The 22445-nt window shown below is 42.5% G+C and overlaps 3 protein-coding genes across 3 annotated transcripts; all 3 read right to left on the bottom strand.

Annotated features, from left to right (window-relative positions):
• Positions 1 to 8657: 8657 nt before the first annotated feature.
• LOC128715185 (uncharacterized) lies at positions 8658 to 9286 on the bottom strand. Its single transcript, XM_053810068.1, has 4 exons — positions 9211 to 9286; positions 9046 to 9133; positions 8831 to 8963; positions 8658 to 8735 (listed from the first exon to the last, which is right to left on the bottom strand). Exons 1-4 carry the CDS (start codon positions 9284 to 9286, stop codon positions 8658 to 8660), a joined length of 375 nt encoding a protein of 124 aa, XP_053666043.1.
• Positions 9287 to 13855: 4569 nt separating this feature from the next.
• Positions 13856 to 14788, bottom strand: LOC128715318 (histidine-rich glycoprotein-like). Its single transcript, XM_053810201.1, has one exon. It carries the CDS (start codon positions 14786 to 14788, stop codon positions 13856 to 13858), a length of 933 nt encoding a protein of 310 aa, XP_053666176.1.
• A 3741-nt stretch (positions 14789 to 18529) lies between these two features.
• Positions 18530 to 20547, bottom strand: LOC128711552 (G-protein coupled receptor Mth2-like). Its single transcript, XM_053806433.1, is given in 4 exon segments — positions 18530 to 18911; positions 18977 to 19646; positions 19860 to 19995; positions 20074 to 20547. Coding segments are annotated over 4 exon segments (1662 nt in total).
• Positions 20548 to 22445: the final 1898 nt, after the last annotated feature.

Raw genomic sequence — 22445 nt, 5'->3', positions numbered from 1 at the left:
TGGCACTATCGGTTAATGTAAGCGCCTTTAGTGCTACTCGAGATTAACCCTTCCATCGTCCAACGGGAGGGAAACGATTGTTTTTTCGTTTTAGTTTTTAGCGATGGGCGATTTTTTCCCTCTTTCTAATCCACTCGACAAAAACAGGACCAATCTACATCAACGTCCACTGCTAATTAATCACACCGAGATGAAATATCTACATGTCACAGTGACAGTGTGGCCGCAAACGACCAATCGCGCTACAAACAATTCGAAACCCGATAGACGTAAGGGAAAACAAATAAACCATCTGCGTGAAAGGATGAACGCAACTGAAGTAAAAAAAAATACTTCCCCGAGTGATATTTCCCATAACCTACCATGCCACGCTTACCACGCGAGTGAAGATGAAAACCCAATCATCGTTACAAACGGGCAACTATTTTTAAAGTTATAGGGTACTTATTTTTAGATTGGTTTTTAATTTAATTACCGCGCCCGGTAGCAGTCGCCAGTAGTAGTGGTGCGATCATCACCATCAGCGTGTTTTATGTGCACGGTCAGTAATCAGTTGTTCTGTGCCCACAGAGGGATTTCATCTTAACCTCAACCCGCAACACAGGGTACGGTCGGAACCATACGGCCGGTTCGGGTTGGGAAATGCCAACCATTACTCTGCCACAACATGGCGAAAAATATGGTTCCCTCGCTCAACCAAACTCCTAGCGCCCATTCGTTCTGCCATTGTAGCCGTTGTTCAGCAACAGCAAACCGATCACGAGCTGGTTAACAACTAGCCGCGAATTGGTACATTTCAGCACCGAAAGGGTACTTCGACCGTGGTTCTCGGCACATGCCTTTCGATTGGAAAATTCGAACACATGTTCGCGATGTGCCTTCCGTGTGTGGGACCCGGTACCGATTTATCTTCCGTCCCATAAATTGTTAGATTTGCACTATTTTCCTGCTGCTGGTTGTACACTGGATGTCGTTTCTGTATTTTTTTTTTTGCTACGGAAGGACATGAAAATACACCTTGTACCGTACGTAACGACAATGTTTGCATTTCGATAAATTTTGTATAAATCGAATTTGCTTGTGACCGTTGGTCTTGAGCACCATAAACAAAGTTGACTGATAATTTCTTATAAAATTTTTCTCAACTTTTGGAAGGTTGATCTGCTTTCTAGAATGTTGAAATTCCCAATGCTTTTCAATATGTCGGCAGCATGTTGCAACATGTTTTATAATTTATTGCAATGTTTGCGATGAAAAGATATGCTAATAAACTTCTCATTCCAAATTACGTAACCATAAAGGGGTGAAAGATGACTCTGATTTGCTACACAAATAATACTACCAACAAACTTAGCCGGTTAATTTGCAGAACCAACCAACTGCCACATTGATTAAACAGATCATGGGAAAAAAAACTTTTTCCCGAGAAAGTTTGATCGAAACCGACTGCCGCACACTATCTTGATGACATCCACAGTTTGGTCGGCAATGATTTGTCATTCCACCTCATTTGTCATTAGCTCCCACAGGGAAATCCGCTCAGTGTGTCGGGTGGGGTGAGGGTGAAAATATAACCAAAATAACTAAAACCAGCCCGTGACAAAAATGCTGTAGAAATAAAAATTACTATCCAACTGCCATGTGGCCAGAGTGCAAAAAAAAAGGTTTCCTAGTTTGGGTTTTGGGGCATAATTTAATTACCACCAGTCATGCATTCAAAGTTTGGTACGACCATCAAACAACGATTCTTTTGCCCCCCAATTTGTTTGCTTCCACTGCCGAAGAAACTAACAAGCACGAGGAAGCGGGCAAGATACGCGACATGCTGAACATAGTAACATTTTCATTATAAAATATTTTCCATTTTATCGCCAAACGTCGGGCTGATTTCATCGCGCCCGAGAAACGATCGCACCGCAGCGTTAGCACGTTCGCATAATCCCATCCTAAGACAAGCTATGTAAAACTATCCACCAGAGGAGGCGGTGGCAGCAAATGATCGGAGGAGGCTAAATGTTTTTCGACTTTTGGAGCTTTACCTCTACCGAAAACGGTCGACGCCTGCTACGCTGGACACCAAATTCAAGCGACGGAAACACATTTTCCACCATTTTTTATTACTTTAAAATCTAATATGTTACCGTTTCCCCCAGTGCTGAGTACGGGCAAGTTGGAACATTTTAGTACGCTTATCATATTTTTCTTTCCAACATCCTTTCCAAGAGTTGCACTCTTTGCCACAAAAACGGTTGCCCTTTTACCATGCCTGCCTAATGGCTCAACAGCGCCCGGTATCAATTACAGTTGTTTTATGGATGTTGTTTTGCGATAGTATCGCTTTCCATCCACTCTATTCATTTTACTGGCAATGAAATGCTTTCCCCCCAGTTTGCTACTAACCGAAACGAACAGAGCCAAATGCTTTTCACCCCATCCGTTGCACAATGCACTACCAACCCAACCGCCCCACGGTAGCATATTATAAGTTTATTATTATCGTAATATTGGTAATCTTAATCAAGGCTTCTTGCTCCGCTCCAATGGTATGGTATGCGCGCGCGAATGGAACTCCGGACCGAGCTCGCGCTGTAAAATGGTTAACGGACATGTTTTACAAAGTTCCAACCTCCGGTGGACCCCCGGACGGAGGGTTACACGGACACAGACCAGAGGAGCAAACTTGGTTCGTACTAGCATCAACCATGTTTCAAAAGGAACAGCAGTGATTTCGGAAAAGTTTGTACCCAGCTAGACCCACCGAGGTCCTGTCCGTATCGCTACGTCTAAGTTTTGCTGTACGTTTGGGTTTCTAGCAGTGAAACCCCGACTTCGGGCTATCCCTTTGCCTTCCCGGAATTGCGCTGATTGATGGCCAAGTTCCGGTATGCCTTTGAACTTCCTTCCAACATCCTGCGCCGGAGACGATTATTTATAAAATCGCACAACTATTGCACTTTGGCATTTGGGAAGGTACCTCCGTAATATGGCAGGACCTTCCAACGTTACTCCACAAATGGAGTATATAATGTTTTGCAGTCACGATTAAAACTCCATTATGCAGCCTATTGCGTTAATCGATGGTGAAACTAGTTTATCACAGTTTGCAAGACAGTTAGCGCCGATAGAAAAGTTTAACCATCACTGTCAGAATTTTCCCGGAGTTCCTGCTCTACCATATACTAGACCGAGACGCGTTGCGTAGTTCGATGTTTGCCTGCGTTTTAACATTTATGCTACACAAAAGGAAAACCATGAAGGACGAAGAATTGCTACGCTTCCATCCCTCCTTACCTTAGCGGCGCGTTGGTTTAATCTAGTCCGATCAACCCCTCCACGCTGCAGGGTGCCGTACGTACCGCGACTTCTGGCGACCATTGTCGCCACCGTTGCATCTTCAACAGACAATCTCCATTAGAATTAGGTCCGGTGTTGATGAAGATAAATTACATTCAAGCAGCCGTTCCCCAAGCGAGATCTGCCATCGCCTTGCGACGCTTCGGGAAACGTGAACTTGACGTCCCAGCGGGATAGCTTCTCATCTTTCCCAGCAACACGCAACCGACCGATGGGCCCGTGTCTTTAGTTGCTTTTTTATGTTTTTTAAATAAAGATTAAATTTTCCTACTTCCTAGCGCTGCCACACCATCTTGATCTCCACAGCGGGACATCTTTCAAACAAGCGCCTCGCATTAGACGAAGCATAATGGGACAGCGAAGTCGTCGCGCGGCGTACACGATATGCCATAATCTTCTGCCCAGCTGGGATAAAAGCAAACCAACGTGTTGATGTTTCGATGCCGCCTAGCTTTGGTGCGGGTAGATTAGACTAGCCTTCCGCAGCAGCTTAATGTCACTGATTTACCGCATGCTTGAGAACCTGAACTTGAACCGCTCTCCACATCCAACGTCCTTTCAACCCTGTCTGATCCCTGATCCACTTTCAATTTGTCCGCATTTGACAAGTCCTGGCCGCAGATTTTTTTGGCCCCACTGTCAATCCTGGCTTGGCTTACCGATGATGTGACATGATATGGCTTCCCAGGCAGGGTGCCTTCGGTGTCGGTTGTTCTGTTGCACTACGCGAACTTAAATGTCCTTCGTCATTCCACTGCCATTAAAGTGGGAGAGTTGGACGGGGGACGAAATTTCCATTAAATCTCACCATTGTCGTGGTCATGCCATCATACCTCATAGAGCGACGAGCATACATCAGAAGCCTTCTAGGCATGATGATACTGATTTATGAGTTCTGTTTTTTTTGTCTCTTTCGAATACACATATTCTTGGCGAAATGAACATACTTGATGCTTGATGAATGTTAAAAGATTTATTTACTTTATATAGTTTGGTTTTAACATACTACTTTCACTACTACGAAACATTCATAGGTGTTCTTTAATTTAATGTTTCCGAATATCATACGGCAACATGTTCTTTAAATACGTATCAAATACATTCCACACCCTGTCCAATCGTTTAATTTACTACCAACCAACCCATTACTAACCAGACCTTCAGCTTAATAATGGCTACCATGAGTCTGCAGGAAATCACAAAGCAAATCACAACAGCCCTTGCCAGCTTCTTAATATTCTCACGTACTACGATTCCTTCGCATCGGTTCGTCTTCCTGCAGGAATGCTTGCGAAGGCCAACCGTCCAATACCAACTGAATAGTCGATTTAAGGACGCCCGGTTGGAGCGTGATTTGTAGCTGGTACCAGTTCCGGCAAACGCTGCAATCCTTTTCCGTTCGACCGATATATGCCCGGCCCAACTTCCATCGGCATCGTCAGCTAATTTATTCTATCATACCTGCTTAACATCAACCCCGTTTTTTTACTCGTTATGGATCTGCTCTGCGAATGGAAGCATCCGGCAAGGTTTGAATTCAAACGCGGAACGCTCTTGATGGACTCCTTCCCGTCTTTAATTATTATTCCTTGTGGCGAGGTACACTGAAAAAGTACGTTTCCCATGACTTGTACATCCATATGTCCTTCCCCGAGCGATCCGGCTTGCGGTTAGTATGAAGGTGATGCAATCCCCACACATCCCGGGCTGGGTTAGTCTTGGCAGTGTGCAGTACATTCCGTTTTGTGGAACTAAATACATCGCCCCGGACGTTACATTTGCAACCCGGTAACGTTTGCAGCGTCCAATTGACCGGAAACAAAGTTCCCCATGACATAGCGAGAATATGTTGCCACCGAACACGCAAGGAATAAGCATAATTTAGCGTTAGTTTCGAGCCTATAAATTACACCACAGCGCTAGCGCCGTTCGACCACTGTCTGCATTTGTAGGTACATCTTTTCCGGCTCTTCTTATTTAGTTACCGCGTATTTTTTAACTCATGGATGCATGGTAATTTATGCAAAAAACACCAACAAACAATTCCTTACATCCACTGCCGAAATACAACGCTGCAAATGGCGTTTCCTTTTACCCGACAGCTGACATTGTTTTTCGAGCATCCGTTAAGTATCGAACAGTGCTCTCGACTGTGGGTACATCGGTGGCTACTATGATTGTTGCCATAACCCACCAATGGCCACCCGATTTGTTGCCCTTATTTATGGGTCGCTAAATCATGGTAACATCAAAAACAGAGCTGCAACCACTCGCCCGGTTGTGGTGAACGGGGCTTTGCGTTGTACGATCACAACCAGGATGCAAGAATGTAGCTCATTCCCACCCGATTTAGGTCGCATGTATGTGGGAAATATGCAATTCACTTGAAGCCAGGATACAGTCCTGTACTAAATTGTTTCCAGCTATTTTCTATCGCTCTTAGTAAAGTTCCAATCAAATTGGATTTGGTATCACCCTGTGTAGCTGAATTTATAATTGGATGCATTGTTACCACTTTACCAGTTGCTCGTTGCCCTTTAATTCGCTTAACGCCTAAATGTATGCAATACTATTTTATTTTTGGATCAATCTCCTATTTTTATTTGCGCAGCATCAGGCCATTTCAAACCCAGCTTAAATTCCGTTATATACATGTGTCCTTATCAAAAATGGTAAAAAAGATGTGAATCACCCTACTGTTAAATTTATCAACTATATTTGAGTCTATTGTTTTCTACATGCTACAACATAACACTCTTGTTGCATATCTTTCACTGTAGTCTGTACATTAAATTTATTCATTTTTTTTATTCTGTTTCGAAGAATCATTGAATGTGTTGCATTTATCAGATATGTACTGTATTTATACGATAAGACCTATCGCAATTCGGAAAGAGGTTTATTGCTCATCGCTCCTAACAGAAATGTCCATTCCATAGCGTCATCATCGTTCCACGTAAAACCCTTTCCTTCTTCTCATTTCTCACCACTCCACCATATGTGGAGCGAAATAGTCAATCTTCCTTACCTTACCCACATCGTAACTCAACCCAATTCTTACGGAGCGTCCGCTAAGCTCAATGGTGACACCATAATTGCATCCAATTCCCAGCAACCCACACCCTTAGCGACAACTCACCAGAGACCGCTCCATCACACTACCCGCTTGCTTCATACCGATTGTAAGCTGTTTCGAAGCGAACTATCTTACATTGGTGGGTTTACTCACCACAATCAGTCGCGCTACCGGACCGGTGTTCCATTGTATCATACCCATCCAAACCAACCAAACGGTCGAAATGACAAACGAACATGAGAATTGATTTCTTCACCAAATACCACCGCATGTCTTCCACCACGGGTGGTGAATTCCCTCGCGCAGTTGTTGCAAACGGGCCAAGTAAATATAGCAGAAAATTGCATTATAATGCCTGTCACTTTCGATAAGACCGCTCACGTTTTGCACTTGTCATAAACAATTGCAATGAAAATCAATTTCACACCGTGGTCCCGCTGGTGTGATGCATCTCCGTGTGCTATCGTGCTGGAAGAGCTTGGCAGATGAACATCGGCCGCGTTTCATCGTGATATGCTTAGAGCTCGAAAACCAGGACAAGGAAAAGGATTATTTACTATGCTGCAAGGAGAAAACTCTTACCTTACATTTACTTGCTTCGAACGATTTTTACATCCCATAAATTCTATTCTAAACTCAAGTGCTAGACATTTCTGTTCCTAATGGTGGTTTATTAAGCACACTAGCCGTAATTTACGAGGTTTGTCATATTAATTGCAAAACTTACACACAACTTCCACCAGACCCCCAAAACAATATCGATTGTTTGCATTGAATGTGTCGCACCATACCTTCCTAAACGAACTTCTATCTAACAGCACCGAAAGCCGTACCATAAATACTTTGTTTCCTGATATTCAAATTGCGTCATAAATTTCCCATGGAATGTTTTTGTTTCCCAAAACGCTACGGGTGCAGTTTGCTCCCAGCGTGTGTATGGACGCTTCAGCCACGACACCGGAAGCTGGGTAACGTCACTACAAAACAGTCTCCCACAATCTCTGCCACCTCCTTAATCTTCGGTGGTGTGTCTTTGAAATTTGATGCGATCTTGTGCCACACCTTCCGTAGTTCGGTGCAGTTGCAGTGCTGGAATGTGTAACCCCCGTCCATGGAACGGTGCAACAGTGAGAGGAACTTTTCTTATAAAGACCACCCATCACACCGGGTGGGTTGATGGCGTTTAATAAGAGTTTTCCGGTTCATGCAAACTGTTGCTTCGTTCAATGCTGGTAGAAGTGTATCCCGGACGGTAGGATCACGTCCTGTATGCGGAACATGATACTTGGCTTTTAAAGCGAAAAGTTTAGCGTATTACCGTTGGAAAAAGTGGATTTCTATTTCCGGTATAGCTTCAGACATTTTCCATGAAAATTTTATTGAAATCTTCGTTAAGGAGACCACACCACATAAATGTTTTCGTAGAGTGGGTATGACATTAACAGGTGAATATTAATTTCAGAAATGTACAAACAAAATATCACTCATTGTTGATCAAATGTTGTAATTATTCCTTCTAGATTTTCAATGTTTTATCTACAAGTTCAATAACGCAGAAAGAGTTATATGCCCGCAACGACCTCATAAACCAGTGAAACAGAAACTAAACAGACGGTTAAGTACATGGCCAAACCCTAACATGAGCCACTTCGCGATATCCTTGATGTTTTCCAACTAAACTGGCTATAAATTGCAATGTTCTAAAAAAGTAACAGTAATGAAGCGTGACTAAGGGTAGTGAAGTGGCACCAAGGACATAGGCTAAATACTAGAATCAAATCAAGTCCCTTTCCGAGCAACCATTAAGAAGTATTCAGGCATTACAATTAGTTCACAAAAGTATTGTTGACCGTTGACCTACTACGATGATCTACATTTAGGATGACTATTTACTAGCCCAGCCATTAATTAACCATTATTCGTTTCTATAAAACTTCCTTTATAAAATCAAGCATCACCGTTCAATTTTAGATCAAAATTACAAGATATTTATTTCCTGACTTCATCTGGTTCCTCATAGCTACAACGACTTTTTAGTACAATTTTCCACCATTTAAGTTAAAATTTGCCTCAAGTTTAATACACTGTATTGAAACCGGTTCCAAATTCACAAAAAAAAATACTCTGTAGGTAATCTGTTTCACTCGATAAAGCTTTTCCGACTGTTAAAACACATGCTTACAGACTACACTTGCTGATGATTCAACCAACCCATAATAGCAGCTTTTTAGTACACCATTTTTAGCAGCACTATGGCAATCGCTCCCATCATGCTCCAGGTGACGCCGATCAGCTTGGCCGAACCCTAAAACCAACGGCATGTAAATAAAGGCAGTCGAAATGGTAACCGTCCGTCCGGTGGACGTCAACCACGCGGGCGTTAATTTTTTAATACCATACCGAGTAACTTGTCGAAACGGATGACGAACCCATGCCGTTCGGGTACTTGTAGATCGTCGTCTGAGCGAACCCATTTTTGTCTCGCTGCGTATCTTGCGAGACTATTTCCGGATTGCCGAATGGAAACTGTGGCCTTCAGGAAGAGAGCAACGTGTGAGGCTTGTAAATTAGTTCATTGTTTGTTTTATGGCTCCATTCTTGTCGCTGTCGCTTACGGTGGAAAATTGGGAAAGCCTTGAGGTTGCTGTGGATTTCTTGCCACTCGCACCAGGCTACCACGGTTGACGTTGGTCGGCAGATCATCTGTAACAACGATATGCGCACGAAACACTGTTAAATAGCTCATCAAACAACTTCGAACGTGGATCAATTCACCATACCTGCGGCACTAGTCAAAGCGATAACCATCGAGACGCTCACGAGCAGCAGCGAACACTTCACCAAAAACGAAGCCATCTTGACGCGACCAAATCGGAAGAGAAACTGAGCATATTTTTATGCGAACACAAAATACAAAATTCGTTCCCCTTCTCTCCAACAACAACAAAAAAACCTGTGTGTGATTAACGTGTTCCACAGTCCGACCAGTTCGCTTTTTAGCACTTGTATTCGTGAGCGATGGCAAAGGCCTATGGATTTGGACAAGCGGGACAGCATTCTTCGAGGTTTGCCCAACTGACTCACGTAAACTGCGTCATTATCTAAATTGGCTCAACATCAGTGACCTACGGCTCTCGGTTCTTGTCGGTTTAATTCCTACATTCAGCAACCAAAAAAAAACGCACCGTTTCTTGTTCAAGGTTCATGTTTTGTTCTTGTAAAGCAGAGATGCCCGGTGACCGGAACGTAAACAAAACACCAACACAGCTGAAAGTTGGCAAGGTGCGTTTTGATCCCCTAGCATTACGCATTTATAAGAGACCTGGTGGTTGATCTTAAGCATAGCACGTACAGGTGATGTAACTACTACCACCAAACCTAGCGCGAACCGAAAACGGACTGGAAAAGAATGAACGATCAAAATAAAAGCCGAATAAACCGGTTTTGGTCCAGCGGTCACGCACTGTAGCAACGGCGTGTGTTTGGTTATGGACAAAATTTTACCCTTATAGTTAGATAACATTAAGGAGGTCGGCGAACAAACAGTGAGTCAAGCGTTGTTTTAGTCATACCGTTCAACAACAAGCACCATTATCGTCCAAAACCAAAGAAACGTTAAGGAAGATAAAACAAATGACGCACTTTGTGCGGCCATTTAGTTGCAACAACATTTTCGATAATTATAATAAACAAATAAACAAATGAAAATACATGTGAGCACTAAGGTCTGAAACTTCTACGCTGGGTTGTAGTGTCTTATCAACAATTTAACATACTTCTCCCACCTGTTGCCAGCCAGCATTGGAATTTGAGTTGTGTTTAGTTATTACCCGTTGCACCCAAATTGGCGAAGCAATGCCAACCGTAGCACTGGTTTGTGGTGCGAGTATCCAAAATGCAGATGCGGCTTTGTGCAATTTGAGCAATATCAATCGAAGAATCTACTCTTTCGGTTTTTCTCTTTCAACCCAGCATAAACCAAGCGTGATCGCATAACCTAAGTTGGGTTTGTCGATCGGATAACAATTAACGACGGATAAATATTTTTTGTTTGTTTTTCTTTGTGTTTGTTGTTTTTTTTTCAGTTATCGTTTACGTTTCCAATAATAATACAGTCATTCTGCAACAAAATATTTGTTTTAAGATCCAATAATTATCTTCTCAATTGCCAAATTCATTGCCAAAAAAATCATATTCCTCAAATGCTCATCATGCACTTCAAATTTGAATAACTTTTGGTGGGTCTATGGCGAATCACCTAACCTCAATTGATAACACAATTATTCCAATATCGTCAATAGCTTAAAATGACCTCCTAACGTGAAAGGTATCAACCATCGATGCAATCAGAGTTGAAACAATCACATTGTGCCCTATAGAAATGGATCTTTGCCAGTGTACGCAAAACGACACACGACCAATAAAATTAATCCATTGAGCTCGAAGATAAACTACATCAGCTTAGCCCAACGTATCCTTGCTCATAGCAGCCCGGCCTTATCTGCACTCCGACATGTACAAACGCTAGTCCCATAACCTACCCCAACGGTAGCAAAGCATATGAAATGCCCGACAATGATAACGGTTTTATCGTTCTGGACAGCACTGTCCTCTTAACCCAAAATACAACACGATTATGGCCGCATCTCACAAGAGCAATGTAATTAAGAAAACGGAAACACACACTCAGGACGAAAATAAAAATTCCCATCCTTGCCATGCTGGAAGGATCACGTACCGGCACACGGAAAGGCATCAACATAATTGCGATAATTGAAAGAGTGTGGTCTAAAATCTAAACCACTCAGCCCGGTAAGGACGCTGGGCGTTGTGACGTTTGTGCTAATTTTCTAATGTCTTCTCGGCCCGTTCGTTCCTTGGCACCGGCTAGACGGATGCGGGTTTCAATTTGTCAGGCCGTGAGGATGATTTTTGCCCGAATGAAACACAAATTTAATTTCACCGTAACACGTGCCCGTGTACAACCGTTTGTGGGAAGTTGGGACACATACCCGAGAAACGTCAGACTGCAGATGGTCGTGGAAAACATGAAACGTGCTATCCTTAATTGACAGATCATTTAGTACTTGGACCAGCTTGTGACTGCCGAAAAATAACTTATCGTTTGACATGAGAGTACGTTTGGCGCATGTTTTTTATTTCGCCTACTGGGCACTTTTACGCCACTGTTAGAGATATTCCCCAAACATTTATGTCACTTTAATGGACGATGAACAGGTATTATTCATTTCCTGGTAAAATGGTCCTAAGTCGTGGTTGAGGTATTAGACATTCACCGCAGAACCGTTCGGACGTATACCCACAGTATGGTCAGGAATAAACCGAACGGTTGCTGCAGTACTGAATTTATAATCATATTTCCTTATCCTTACATACGATAATACACAGGAGCCATTCGAAGAGGAGTGGAACTCCCGAAACTTCACCTTCATGGGAACATTTCGCCACCTTCCCGAGATAAACCAACCCTTGCCATCTGCCTTGTGGACAGTTGACTGTGGGCTTAGGTTAAAAGCGATTTCTGAAGGTTCGCCGAAATCACACCGAAAAATACATGCACACACCTACTCCAGACACTTACACCGCTGACCAGTGCTGCAGTGCAGTGCTCACTACCATCAGCAGCGAATTCCCCAATTCTATCTCATCCCGGTTGACACATCGCTTCCAGGACACAGCCCCGACAGGAATCCCGAAACCCTAAAGATCCACTGGACCAACCGTCCAGAAAATGCATATTCCTGGGTTGATAAATGTTTAATTTTAATTTAAACTCCTTCAGCCCTTCTGGGAAAAACAAGGCCCACCGTTGCGCGGTGACTAGAAAGTGCTGGTGGCTTTTAATAATTTGGCCAATTGACCGTGCCCGTAAATCGAGCGATTAATTATGAAAGCACTAGTCACAGCACAGGCCTGTAGGAAGTTGTCCGATTTGCTTCTGGCCGGGCTCGTCTCACTCGCACGTCTGAGATCGAATCGATCAAACAGTGACAGCATGATGTGACAATTTTCTCCCACTAATCGCAATTATAGTGCATATTGCTTAAGGATTGCAGACATCCCGGCGTACTTGCTTGCGGGATGCGCGAATGTTAATGCTATGCATACATCAATCAGTGGAAAGTTGTGTAATATCTTATGATAATTGAATCTGTCATATTTGATGATGCATGTGCGGCATTCTAACAGCGGAATGAAGGTACTGTGTCTACCTTTGTGCCTTTGTACCTTTGTTCTACAAGTGGTAATTTAGTTGCATTGAATGTAGGTCATTTATGAATGTCCTGCTACAAGGAAAAAATGCAGTGAGAATTAACTTTTGGAAACGAAAGCATATGAAACATTGTCCAAACATTGTAAAAAACAAAACCCAAAACATTATAATTGAAAATTGCATACTTTTAGGCTTTAACCCAACAAATATTGGGGGTCCAAATACACATATTGAAAGTCTTTTAACTAACAGTGAAATATTGGAATAAACTTCTTTACAACCAAGGGGAAGTGTAAATTAAAGTTTCGAATATTCAACGAAATTAATCCATCCGTTCTTAATTATTCAAAAAAATATATAAAAAGATTCAAACATTTAAAACATTCCGATCACGCTTGTCACTTGGCGCTAAATAAAACACAAAATATTTATTTATAACCATTTCTAATTGTCGTTACTTTCTCGGCGTCTCAAAATGCATTCTCTTCTTAGCCCAAAAAAACAGTACAAACCATCAATTGCGTTACTTCTAATACCGGAAAACCATTAGCTCCTTTCAATGGCCAAAGATTATCCGGCTCACACATAGCACCAGGCTCAATGAAACAGGTTGCTCCCTAATGAAAATATATACTACAAATATACCCATCCCATCGTCACCCATCAGCCGACGAGTGGTGCATTCGCCGTACACAACCATCAATAAATCATAAATTATTATGATTAGGAAATATTTCCTCCGGCCAATGAAATATTGAATTTGTTTATTACCGTTCGCACTCAACAAATTCCGATGTGCCGTAAGCCTAATCTCCCACCCAAAAGCACCCTTACTGGTAAGCGTACTTTGACGCACAAGGCCCATCGATCGTGCTATGGTTTTGCGCCCGGTGCTAACGAAACGAAAAACCGAAACGTACAAAAGTTTAATTTTCTTCCGACATTTTCCATTCGGGCAAATCTACACTTTACTTTCAGCAAACCAAAGAAAACGCAAAGGGAGTGAAACAGAAGTGGAGTGGAGGTGTTTCTGTAGGACAAATAATTTATTACGCAAAATGCACAAGCCCCATTTCTTTACGCAAATGCAATTTCGGCAGCCCATTTAAAGGTTTGTTTTTTTGTTCGGTTCCTTTGTTTCATTTCTATGTTTCTCGTCTCGTAATGGCAGAATGCTTGCGTTTCGCTACTTAAGGGTGGATAATCTTGTAACCACGTTCACCCAGTCCGGTGTGACCATGCTTGTGGCCGTACCCTGATACGTCGTAATGGTGTTCCTCCTGTCCGTGCCCATTCTTGAATGCACCGTGATGTTCGTCGTACGAACCGTGCTGCTTGCCGCCAGTCTTCTTGTGCGAGCTTTCCTGATGGGCCCGATCCTCGTGTCCACCCTTGGCGTGCTGACCTGCCTCGTTTGAGTGTTGTTCGTGGGACGAACCGTACTTCTTGAATTGTCCACTGTGGTCGCTGGTGTCGTAAAACACGTGCTCCTTCTTATACTCATCCTTGTGGTACACGTTGTGGTAGCCCGTCGTCTTGGAACCCTTCTTGTGGTGCTTCTTCTCGTGATGTTTGCCACCCTTGGTACGTTTCGCTTCCGCATGGTGGTCATGGTAGTGCGAGCCTTCATCATGGTGCGCATGCTTCCGGTCGCCATCGTGTGCGTAGTGCTCCTTGTGATCTTCCTTGCCATAACTTCCCTTACTGCCATGATCTAGCGAGTGCTTCTTATCGTACCCGGTGTCCGACTTTCCGCCCTTTTTTGCATGGTGGTCTTCATCGTACGAAGAACCACCTTCCTCTTCGTGATCATGTTCCACTACTCGGTACGCCGCATGATCATCCTCTTCCTCACCACTCTCAAACAAACCTTTTCCCTGGTGCTTTCCACTGTCTTCATCACGATGCACATGCACCGAGGGGATATATTTAGTCTCCGTTAGCGTTGGAATCGCTGGCAGTCCATCGAACGGTGTCCCGAGATGTATAGAATGTCCCGGTGAACGACTGAAGTAGAAATAACTAGAGGCCGCTTCGTCCGTCGATCGTTGCACGCGTGGAGCCCCGTTCACCAAACCAACTACCAAACAACCACAAAACCACACAATCTCACGTAATTGCATCTTGCCGATCACACTCATTTCAAAATCACACTCAATAACTCCCGCTCCTACGATCACACCTTCACGATCGATCAGAATAGACTACATCGCAGACGCACGGTAGCACCATTTCTTATACCATTTAACTTTACCGTGCCTAATCGAAAGCGACCAAAATGCTTATGCGACGGTTAATCGGGTGGGCTTTAGATCTGCCTTCGTCTTCACGCCTGAACGCCTTTTTTCTCTCCATCTCTTCGACGCCTTCTTCAAAGGGGAAGGGCGTCCACCCAGCATCGCTCAGGTGCATGACGGATTTTTTTTTCGGGGTGGTTTTCACACATTATTTTTTCGGTTGACAATGTTTTAATCGGCCACGGAACATACCGGCCCAAAACGTACACGCCTGTTCTGGTGTGGCGATGGAACCTTTGTGCTCAAGGCCCTTTGCGGTGTTTGTGCAAAGCGTGTGGAAAATCATTATCAATGGCAATAGGGAAACTCCTGTAGTTTCTACCGAATAGATCGAAGGTTAGCTGAACGATTCTTGATGAGTTAACAAAAGAGGGAAAAAATTGGAAGGCAATTTTAGGCGAAGATCTTTTCTTATACAGCATTGATGAACCTCAATTTTCCATACAAGGTGTTTCCTGCTAAAATGAATGCTTCTTGATGTTTTGTGCAAAATAACTTGTTAGTGGCAGCTGTAAAAAATCGATTTCCATTTCCTAAAGCCAACTCATTTTAATTTTTTGAAGAAACTGCAAACATTCATATGTAGTTCCCATTCTGTTTTCAAGTATACATTCTATTTTAGGATTGGGATTTAAGGATATTATGTCTACTGTTGAACATTTTTTGTGCTCTTGCAGAATTCCTTGGGAAAACTTAAATAAACTTGGAAATCATGTTGTGTGAGACATACAATTTCATGATTTTTTTAGCTGGGTTTTATAGAGTAGAAACAAATCTTCTTATAATACGGAAGATATTGCAAGAAGAATTACTGACAGACAATTTCTGAAAATTTTTAGCAGAAGAGATTTTTATATATCATCTTATAGCTCCACTCATAGTAAACAACTCCAGGATGATCCCAGCACACGAATAAATTCTTTTGTATATTTCTTTTCAGTTTCACACTTTGTCGACGACCTTATCATGAGCTATTATCCATAATCCAAATAATAGGAATGGAAAAATTTATCAATTCTTTAAAAAAATCCTCCTGGCGTGTTACTTGATTATAATCATCAGTTGGAACAGTGCATTAAGTAAGACAATAATTGAACATTTCACCACAAATTGTACAAATTTCCCATACCAAAAACTACACTCCAAAGCCATGTCATGCAACATGCACAAAAACACACTGCCAACGTCTGCAGTGCCGGTATTAACACATTAAGTTCACACAACACTTGACTCAGCAAATAATCGTAATTTGTTGCATTCGCGCTTCACAAACACAACCCCGCGCGTACAGCATTAGCAATAAAACCCCAGGCGGGAGATGCGGGTCCGGATGTTATAATGTTGGCTTGCCGTAGAGTCACATGTAACCGGATTAACAAATACGTTTTCTCACATCCGAAGCGGCCCGTGTAAAGTCATTCTTTAATGTTTGCTTAATGCAGTACGCGACAAATTAAGCACGGTACCATTTCGGCTACTGTGGCCACCAGATTTCGTTGCTCCTTTGGTGGGCGCCAGGACGAAAAACACTCTGAACTGGAATGCAACAACGTACACGCTTGTACATGTGTGCTTGTAACATAAAATCTGGTATGTAAGTGGTTTTTCCTCTGCTCGGGCAAACTTTCATCCGTACTGTATCGTTCCATCCCCAGCAAAAAGGAACAATAACGCAAGAATTTCTCCACAGTATGTGTCGACAATCGCCAAGAAGCGGTGTTTGTTGTATGGGTGTATCGTGTGGTTAAGGACATTGCCACAGACATCCTATTCGTTTTCCACTCCCCATCGCCAGTTGCCACCGCGTTCAGCTAACGATTGCATAGTGCTTTAAGGAAGTTGGAAGTTGGTGCATAAACAGCTCCAATCACACACTTACACTCATGTACATCGGCTTAGGACAATGACAATAGCGACACAAAAAATACAATAGGAAATGCATACCAAACCCAGACGGTGCAGTTCCGCGGTTTCGCTTCGTAATAGAATTTAATTAGCCACATGGGTGACTTTTACCTTTAGCGCTCTACCCGAGACATGACGAGGGAAATTCTTGCCTAACTCGAACGGCAAAGTGATGCATAAGACCAGGAAGAAAATGGCAAAATAAAACACACAACCTACTAGGCTGTGGGCTGATAACTGTTCACCGCTCGATCACAAAGGATTTAGCTCACTGCCAGCAAAATCTTAATCAGTATAATTCAAACGAATAGTTTCGCAACGCAGTTCATCTCCCACCGTTGATGAATATGGATGCCGTCTGCTGGATAAAGACCGAACCACCATATCGCTTACCGATACGCCGGTACGCCCGAAACGGTCCCCATAATCTAATCAAGCGGAATACATCTTCGTCAAACGGACCGTTACGGTGTCGTACAAAATGGGGCGCAAATGGAAGCACTTGAGTCGCAAAACAACAGCAGCAAAAATCATCCATTCGTTGGCTGTTTTCTTTCGATTCTTTGCGCGAACACATTGCCTTGCTGCATGATTTATGCTGCATTTTCACACAACATTTGTGAGATTCGCCTGACAGTCCGGACAGAACGCTCGCATTCGGTTTGTTTCGAAGAAATCATTCATTTATTCTACACCGGTCCCAGGGTTGGGTTGGCGAATTATTCGGCCCGGACTGTAATTCGCGAACGATACGGTTTTACGATGGTGTAGAAGTGAAGTTTTACGAGGCCGGTGAATGGAAAAGATGGACATCCATCCTTTAATGTCGGTAATTTGTGTGACAAGAGAAGAATTACATCACCTAGCGACAATGATTTATATTACCGTATTACGTGCAAATGCTTGAAGGATCAAAATTTATCTTTTGAGAAGCAATGTTCTCTTTATTTTGCAAACGAAAGATGATAAGTTATGCAATATAATTACAGGAGTATTTTCTTTCCTTTCCATGACGTTTGTTTTCCGATTGTACAAGGCTATTCGCAATAATATTATAGTAAAGTAACATATTTAGCTGATATAGCAAGTAAAAATGAAATCCAAAAATTGTGTATTTGTTGTAAAATTGTTTTATTGTAATTGACCTGTGTTTTGAAAATGCTTAACCACTGTTTCTTGTTCGGAACACGTGCTATATACTGGCGACCTCTAGTGGATAGTAGCCGAAACACTTCATTTGTATCGATATTACTAGACGAAGAAACATTATTGTAATTTTACTTCCCAAATCTTTCATTTTATTTTTGATTAACCTTTAAATTGACATTCAATTGGTAATCGATTTAAAATGCCTATAATAACGATTAGCAGAGAGCAAACCGGGGAAGAGATTACATTTACTAAATTGATTCAATTACTGCTTCATTAGAAACAAAAACACTAATTAAACTGTAATATGTAACTAATTTCTGAAAAATTCTCACATTCCAAGGGCCTCATTTTCATTAGTGGATAGAACAGACAAAATAAAATAATATTCTCCTTCCATTTCCTCAAACCGGGAATCGGTTAACAATTGCCTTAAACTCTATATCAATACTTCTAAAAGCATCGTCATGGTTGAAACTTCTGGCACTTAAAAACATCCCACTGCAATAATCTTCAAAAACTTGACGTGTCCAACTTTACCGTGGATAGCTTGCGAGCCGATGCCAAGCTAGTCGTTCTGGTTCCACTCACAGAGAACAATGGTTGATTGTTTTGTTGCACTTGTTTACTGTTAAGCCTGTAAGAAAGGGGAAAACAACACTCATTAAACTTACGATTAACTTTCCGTGCAAACCTCGCGCTACTTAACCTCTGTTGCAGCAGCTTCCACACTTTGCGCTTCCATACAAACAGGAAGAATATAAACACACCACTGATGCAGTTACAAACGTCCGTCACGTATGCCAACCAGTTTTGGGAGTCCACAATCCAGGTTATGAACTCAAACGTCCAGGTCACACCCATTACTACAAACAATCGAACGTATAGGCCGTATCTTGTAAGCATAGGGCAAATTAATATTACAAAATAGTTTAGCCCAAGCAATTTAATATAACTTACCTGTTTCGTTCGTTCGTATACTTGCTGTGTCGTCCCGAATCGCCTCGAAGTGCAGCTGCCGTGGTGCGTTCGATGCTATTAATCTTAACAGCAGTACTGATGAAGAAGAACAGGTTCGCACTCACCAACAGTACCAACGGAAGGTAAAGATAAAGAAAGGACACAAATTGTTCTCCTAAAAATATGAAAATATTTGTTCAAGAATGGTTGTTTGCTTGTAAATGAACCACCCACTCGCCCTTAAACAAACACTGTCCGTCGCCAAATCCAGGCCGAAGACTCGTATACATCAGCTCCGTGTGATCGGCCACTAATGCGAGCGCCAGGAAGACGAGCGGACATCCAAAGCCGTAGCAACAGTACAGCAAAAATTTGCCCTGATCGGTTGTTCTCCTGCGGCGTCCTCCAAACGTCCAGAAGATGTCGAACGCCATCACATTCAGCCAGAAGAAGCTCGACATTACCGAGAAGTAGTACGCATATCCGATTGCTGTACACCATTCCGGTGAGTTATCGAATACGCTGCGCTTAATCAGTATTAACACTAAATAGCTGACCATCAGAGCGAACACGTAACACATCAACGATTTCCCGGGGATGTTCCGTAGGTCCGGTATGAGTGCGTACACAATCAATGTTGCAAAAAGGAATGGTATGGAAGTGATCATACCTGCAACAACAAAAAAAGATATGCATAGAATTCAACTCCTACTTCCTACTCTCTCCATCTATTGGTCTGAATCAATTGTCATTTTATACCCATTTAAAGCTTATTGATATTCTCTACAAAACATGAAAAGTAAAGCATTATCTTAAATTTTTACGTATGGTTAAAAAACCAGTGCCTTTCCATTGAAGATCTCATAAACCAATCCTTACTCACCCAGCGAATGCCAACGGTGTACCTCTAAATGATCGTCCGTTTCCTTTATCCACACATGCGGCATTGAATCGTCGGCAGGATTGATACAATACGTCCCGATCGTATACACCTTCGTTCCGTACGCAAAGCTACCATCCTGGAAGATTCACAACCAAAACCATTACACAAACCCGGACCATTTTCATCCACTATAATGCTTAAATCCCGTACGCACGTTCATCAGTTCACCTTCATGGCCAGAGATCTGCAACGCGTATCCGGGCATATAGCTCCAGGCGGGTGGCGTCGCATAGATCAGCCAAAACTCACTACTCTCCCGCAGATCGACCTCCTCAACCATACTGTCCTCCCAGCTGATCCGATTTGAAGAGGTTCGATTTAGTGGCAGTGATGACTCCTCACACTTCGACTGATCAATGTAGAAGCAACACACGTACACACACTTGCGCTGCGAACACACACAGCTATAGCGTCGATTTTCTGCGGTGGTTGTGTAATTTTCGGGCGGATAAATACCTCCCGCAAACCGAACTAAGCCCTGCGCATCCGACACCCCTTCCGTCAGATCGATCCGTTCCGACGAGGGACAGTTGATGGATTCCGGGTCACTGCCAGCCATGCGGATCAGTACCAGCGTTATTAAAAAGGCACACATCACGTCCGAGTATATGCGATTGCAGAAATCCATCACACCAGGAAAGAGTTCCCAAGGCTGTTTATTGAACGGTGAAAGACCAACGACTCGCGTGTGCCGCGTTTCGATCAACACTAAAATCGCATGCCACCTGTATAACCTGTGCGCTTTGGTTAAGATCGTGACCGGTTGCTTCACTACATCTGTAACGCATCCCGCCCCATTTAGCAGCTTAACGACGTGTGGGAGCACCGTGAACAGCTCGTTTGTGTGGATGTATTCTGGTAGCGCAGAGAGGGAAAACATCATTGGTGGATCTTTGTTTATACACAAATTTGAAAAGGTCCTATTCCAGACAGACACCACCCCTGGAGGAATTACTTTACACCTAGAAGTTCGGAGAATATAGGTAACCGTGATTCTCTGCCCTCGGTATGGCCAGGAGTTCTATTTTGAGTACAGCTCCCACTTGGCCGTCCATTGCTCCATAGGGGTGATAAACACACTTTCGATTGTGTATCGGGTTATCCAAGTGTTCCGCTGCGGGTTGAAAGGGGTGTGAAAAAAAACAAGACCAATCACATTGTTTAATCCTACGCAATGCTCCGGAGAGCAAACGGAAAGCCGGAAAGTGAAATCTGTAAGCACTCACATACGCCCAATTCGATTGTTCTTTACATTCGATCTCGTTACTATTTCTTGACATTGAACAACATCTAGCGAATTATTTATTGAACATTGCTGTAATACCACAGGTAGCGTTTTAAATACTTTATACGTTTTCAGCTCATAGCCCTTTTTTACACAAACAACGCTAGCAAACTAAATACACTATTTCATAAAAGCGATATGGAATTTAGAAAAAATATACAACACGCCAAAACAACCACAACAGATGTTTGTTATCTTCGCCGAGCAGTTCTGACCAGCGTTGAAATATCGAAATTTATGAATCACTTTGAACACGCATTCGTTGACTCACAGCTTCGGCTTTCATGGTATTATTACGATCATAACAGGAATAGTTTAATTTGCACAGAGAGGCACATATAAATGCACAATGGTCAGTGGCACTGCGAACTAACGTTGATATCATAAATGTCACACTGCTCTGGATGTACCTGTGTTAAGATATTTTTACTATGAACTGTCAATACTTCTCAGTAAATACATGTTAAGTAATAGTTACAAGAATAAAGAGGATACTCTCTTGCTTCGCATTTAAATAACCTTAAAACAATGATTTACCTTACGCATCGTACGATTTAACAAAGTAGGGCTCGAAATAACGGAAAGGATTTCTATTTAAATTGAAAGAGCTCGATAATTATCTATTCGAGCACTGCAGCTCGAATTTACCCGAATGAAATATTTCACACGACATGAAATATTTCGCGTGTTTGAATTGCTGAAACGTTTTATCGTTTTTGTTGCTGAGTTTATGAGTATTCAAACCTTCTGAAACTCGTAAGTGCTATGATGTCAGACTACAATACCTTTTTAAAGAATGGATTTACAATTAATTAATCGATAATAAACTTTAAATACATTTCCACGCATGGATCTCGTTGACTTGCTATGTGTAATGAAAAAAATACTTAAATGTCATATTTTTATATGATATTAGATTAGACATTAACAACAATGATGCGATTGGTTGTTTACACAATAACTAAACCTTGCACGATTTACCTGTGCTGTGGACCTCCCAACCAGAACCGGAAGTTTGCATTCAAAATACAACATAGATATTGCGAACCGGTCGCAAATCACGCCGTCATATGACGTCGACGTGGTCATGGTCACGCTCGCTCGGCAAATGGGCGATCATCCTTACATGACAATGGCCACCAATTGAAGACGGCTATAAACTACCCCATTTCGCGTGCATACGGACGGCAATGTTAACCATTCAGCGTCTCCTCCTCGCATGCCCGTAATGTAAACACCGC

This window comes from Anopheles marshallii, chromosome 3 (genome assembly GCF_943734725.1).
Source record: "Anopheles marshallii chromosome 3, idAnoMarsDA_429_01, whole genome shotgun sequence".
NCBI lineage: Eukaryota > Metazoa > Arthropoda > Insecta > Diptera > Culicidae > Anopheles > Anopheles marshallii.
The sequence above is the reverse complement of the archived record's forward strand: the minus strand, read 5'-3'. Positions and strand labels throughout refer to the sequence as shown.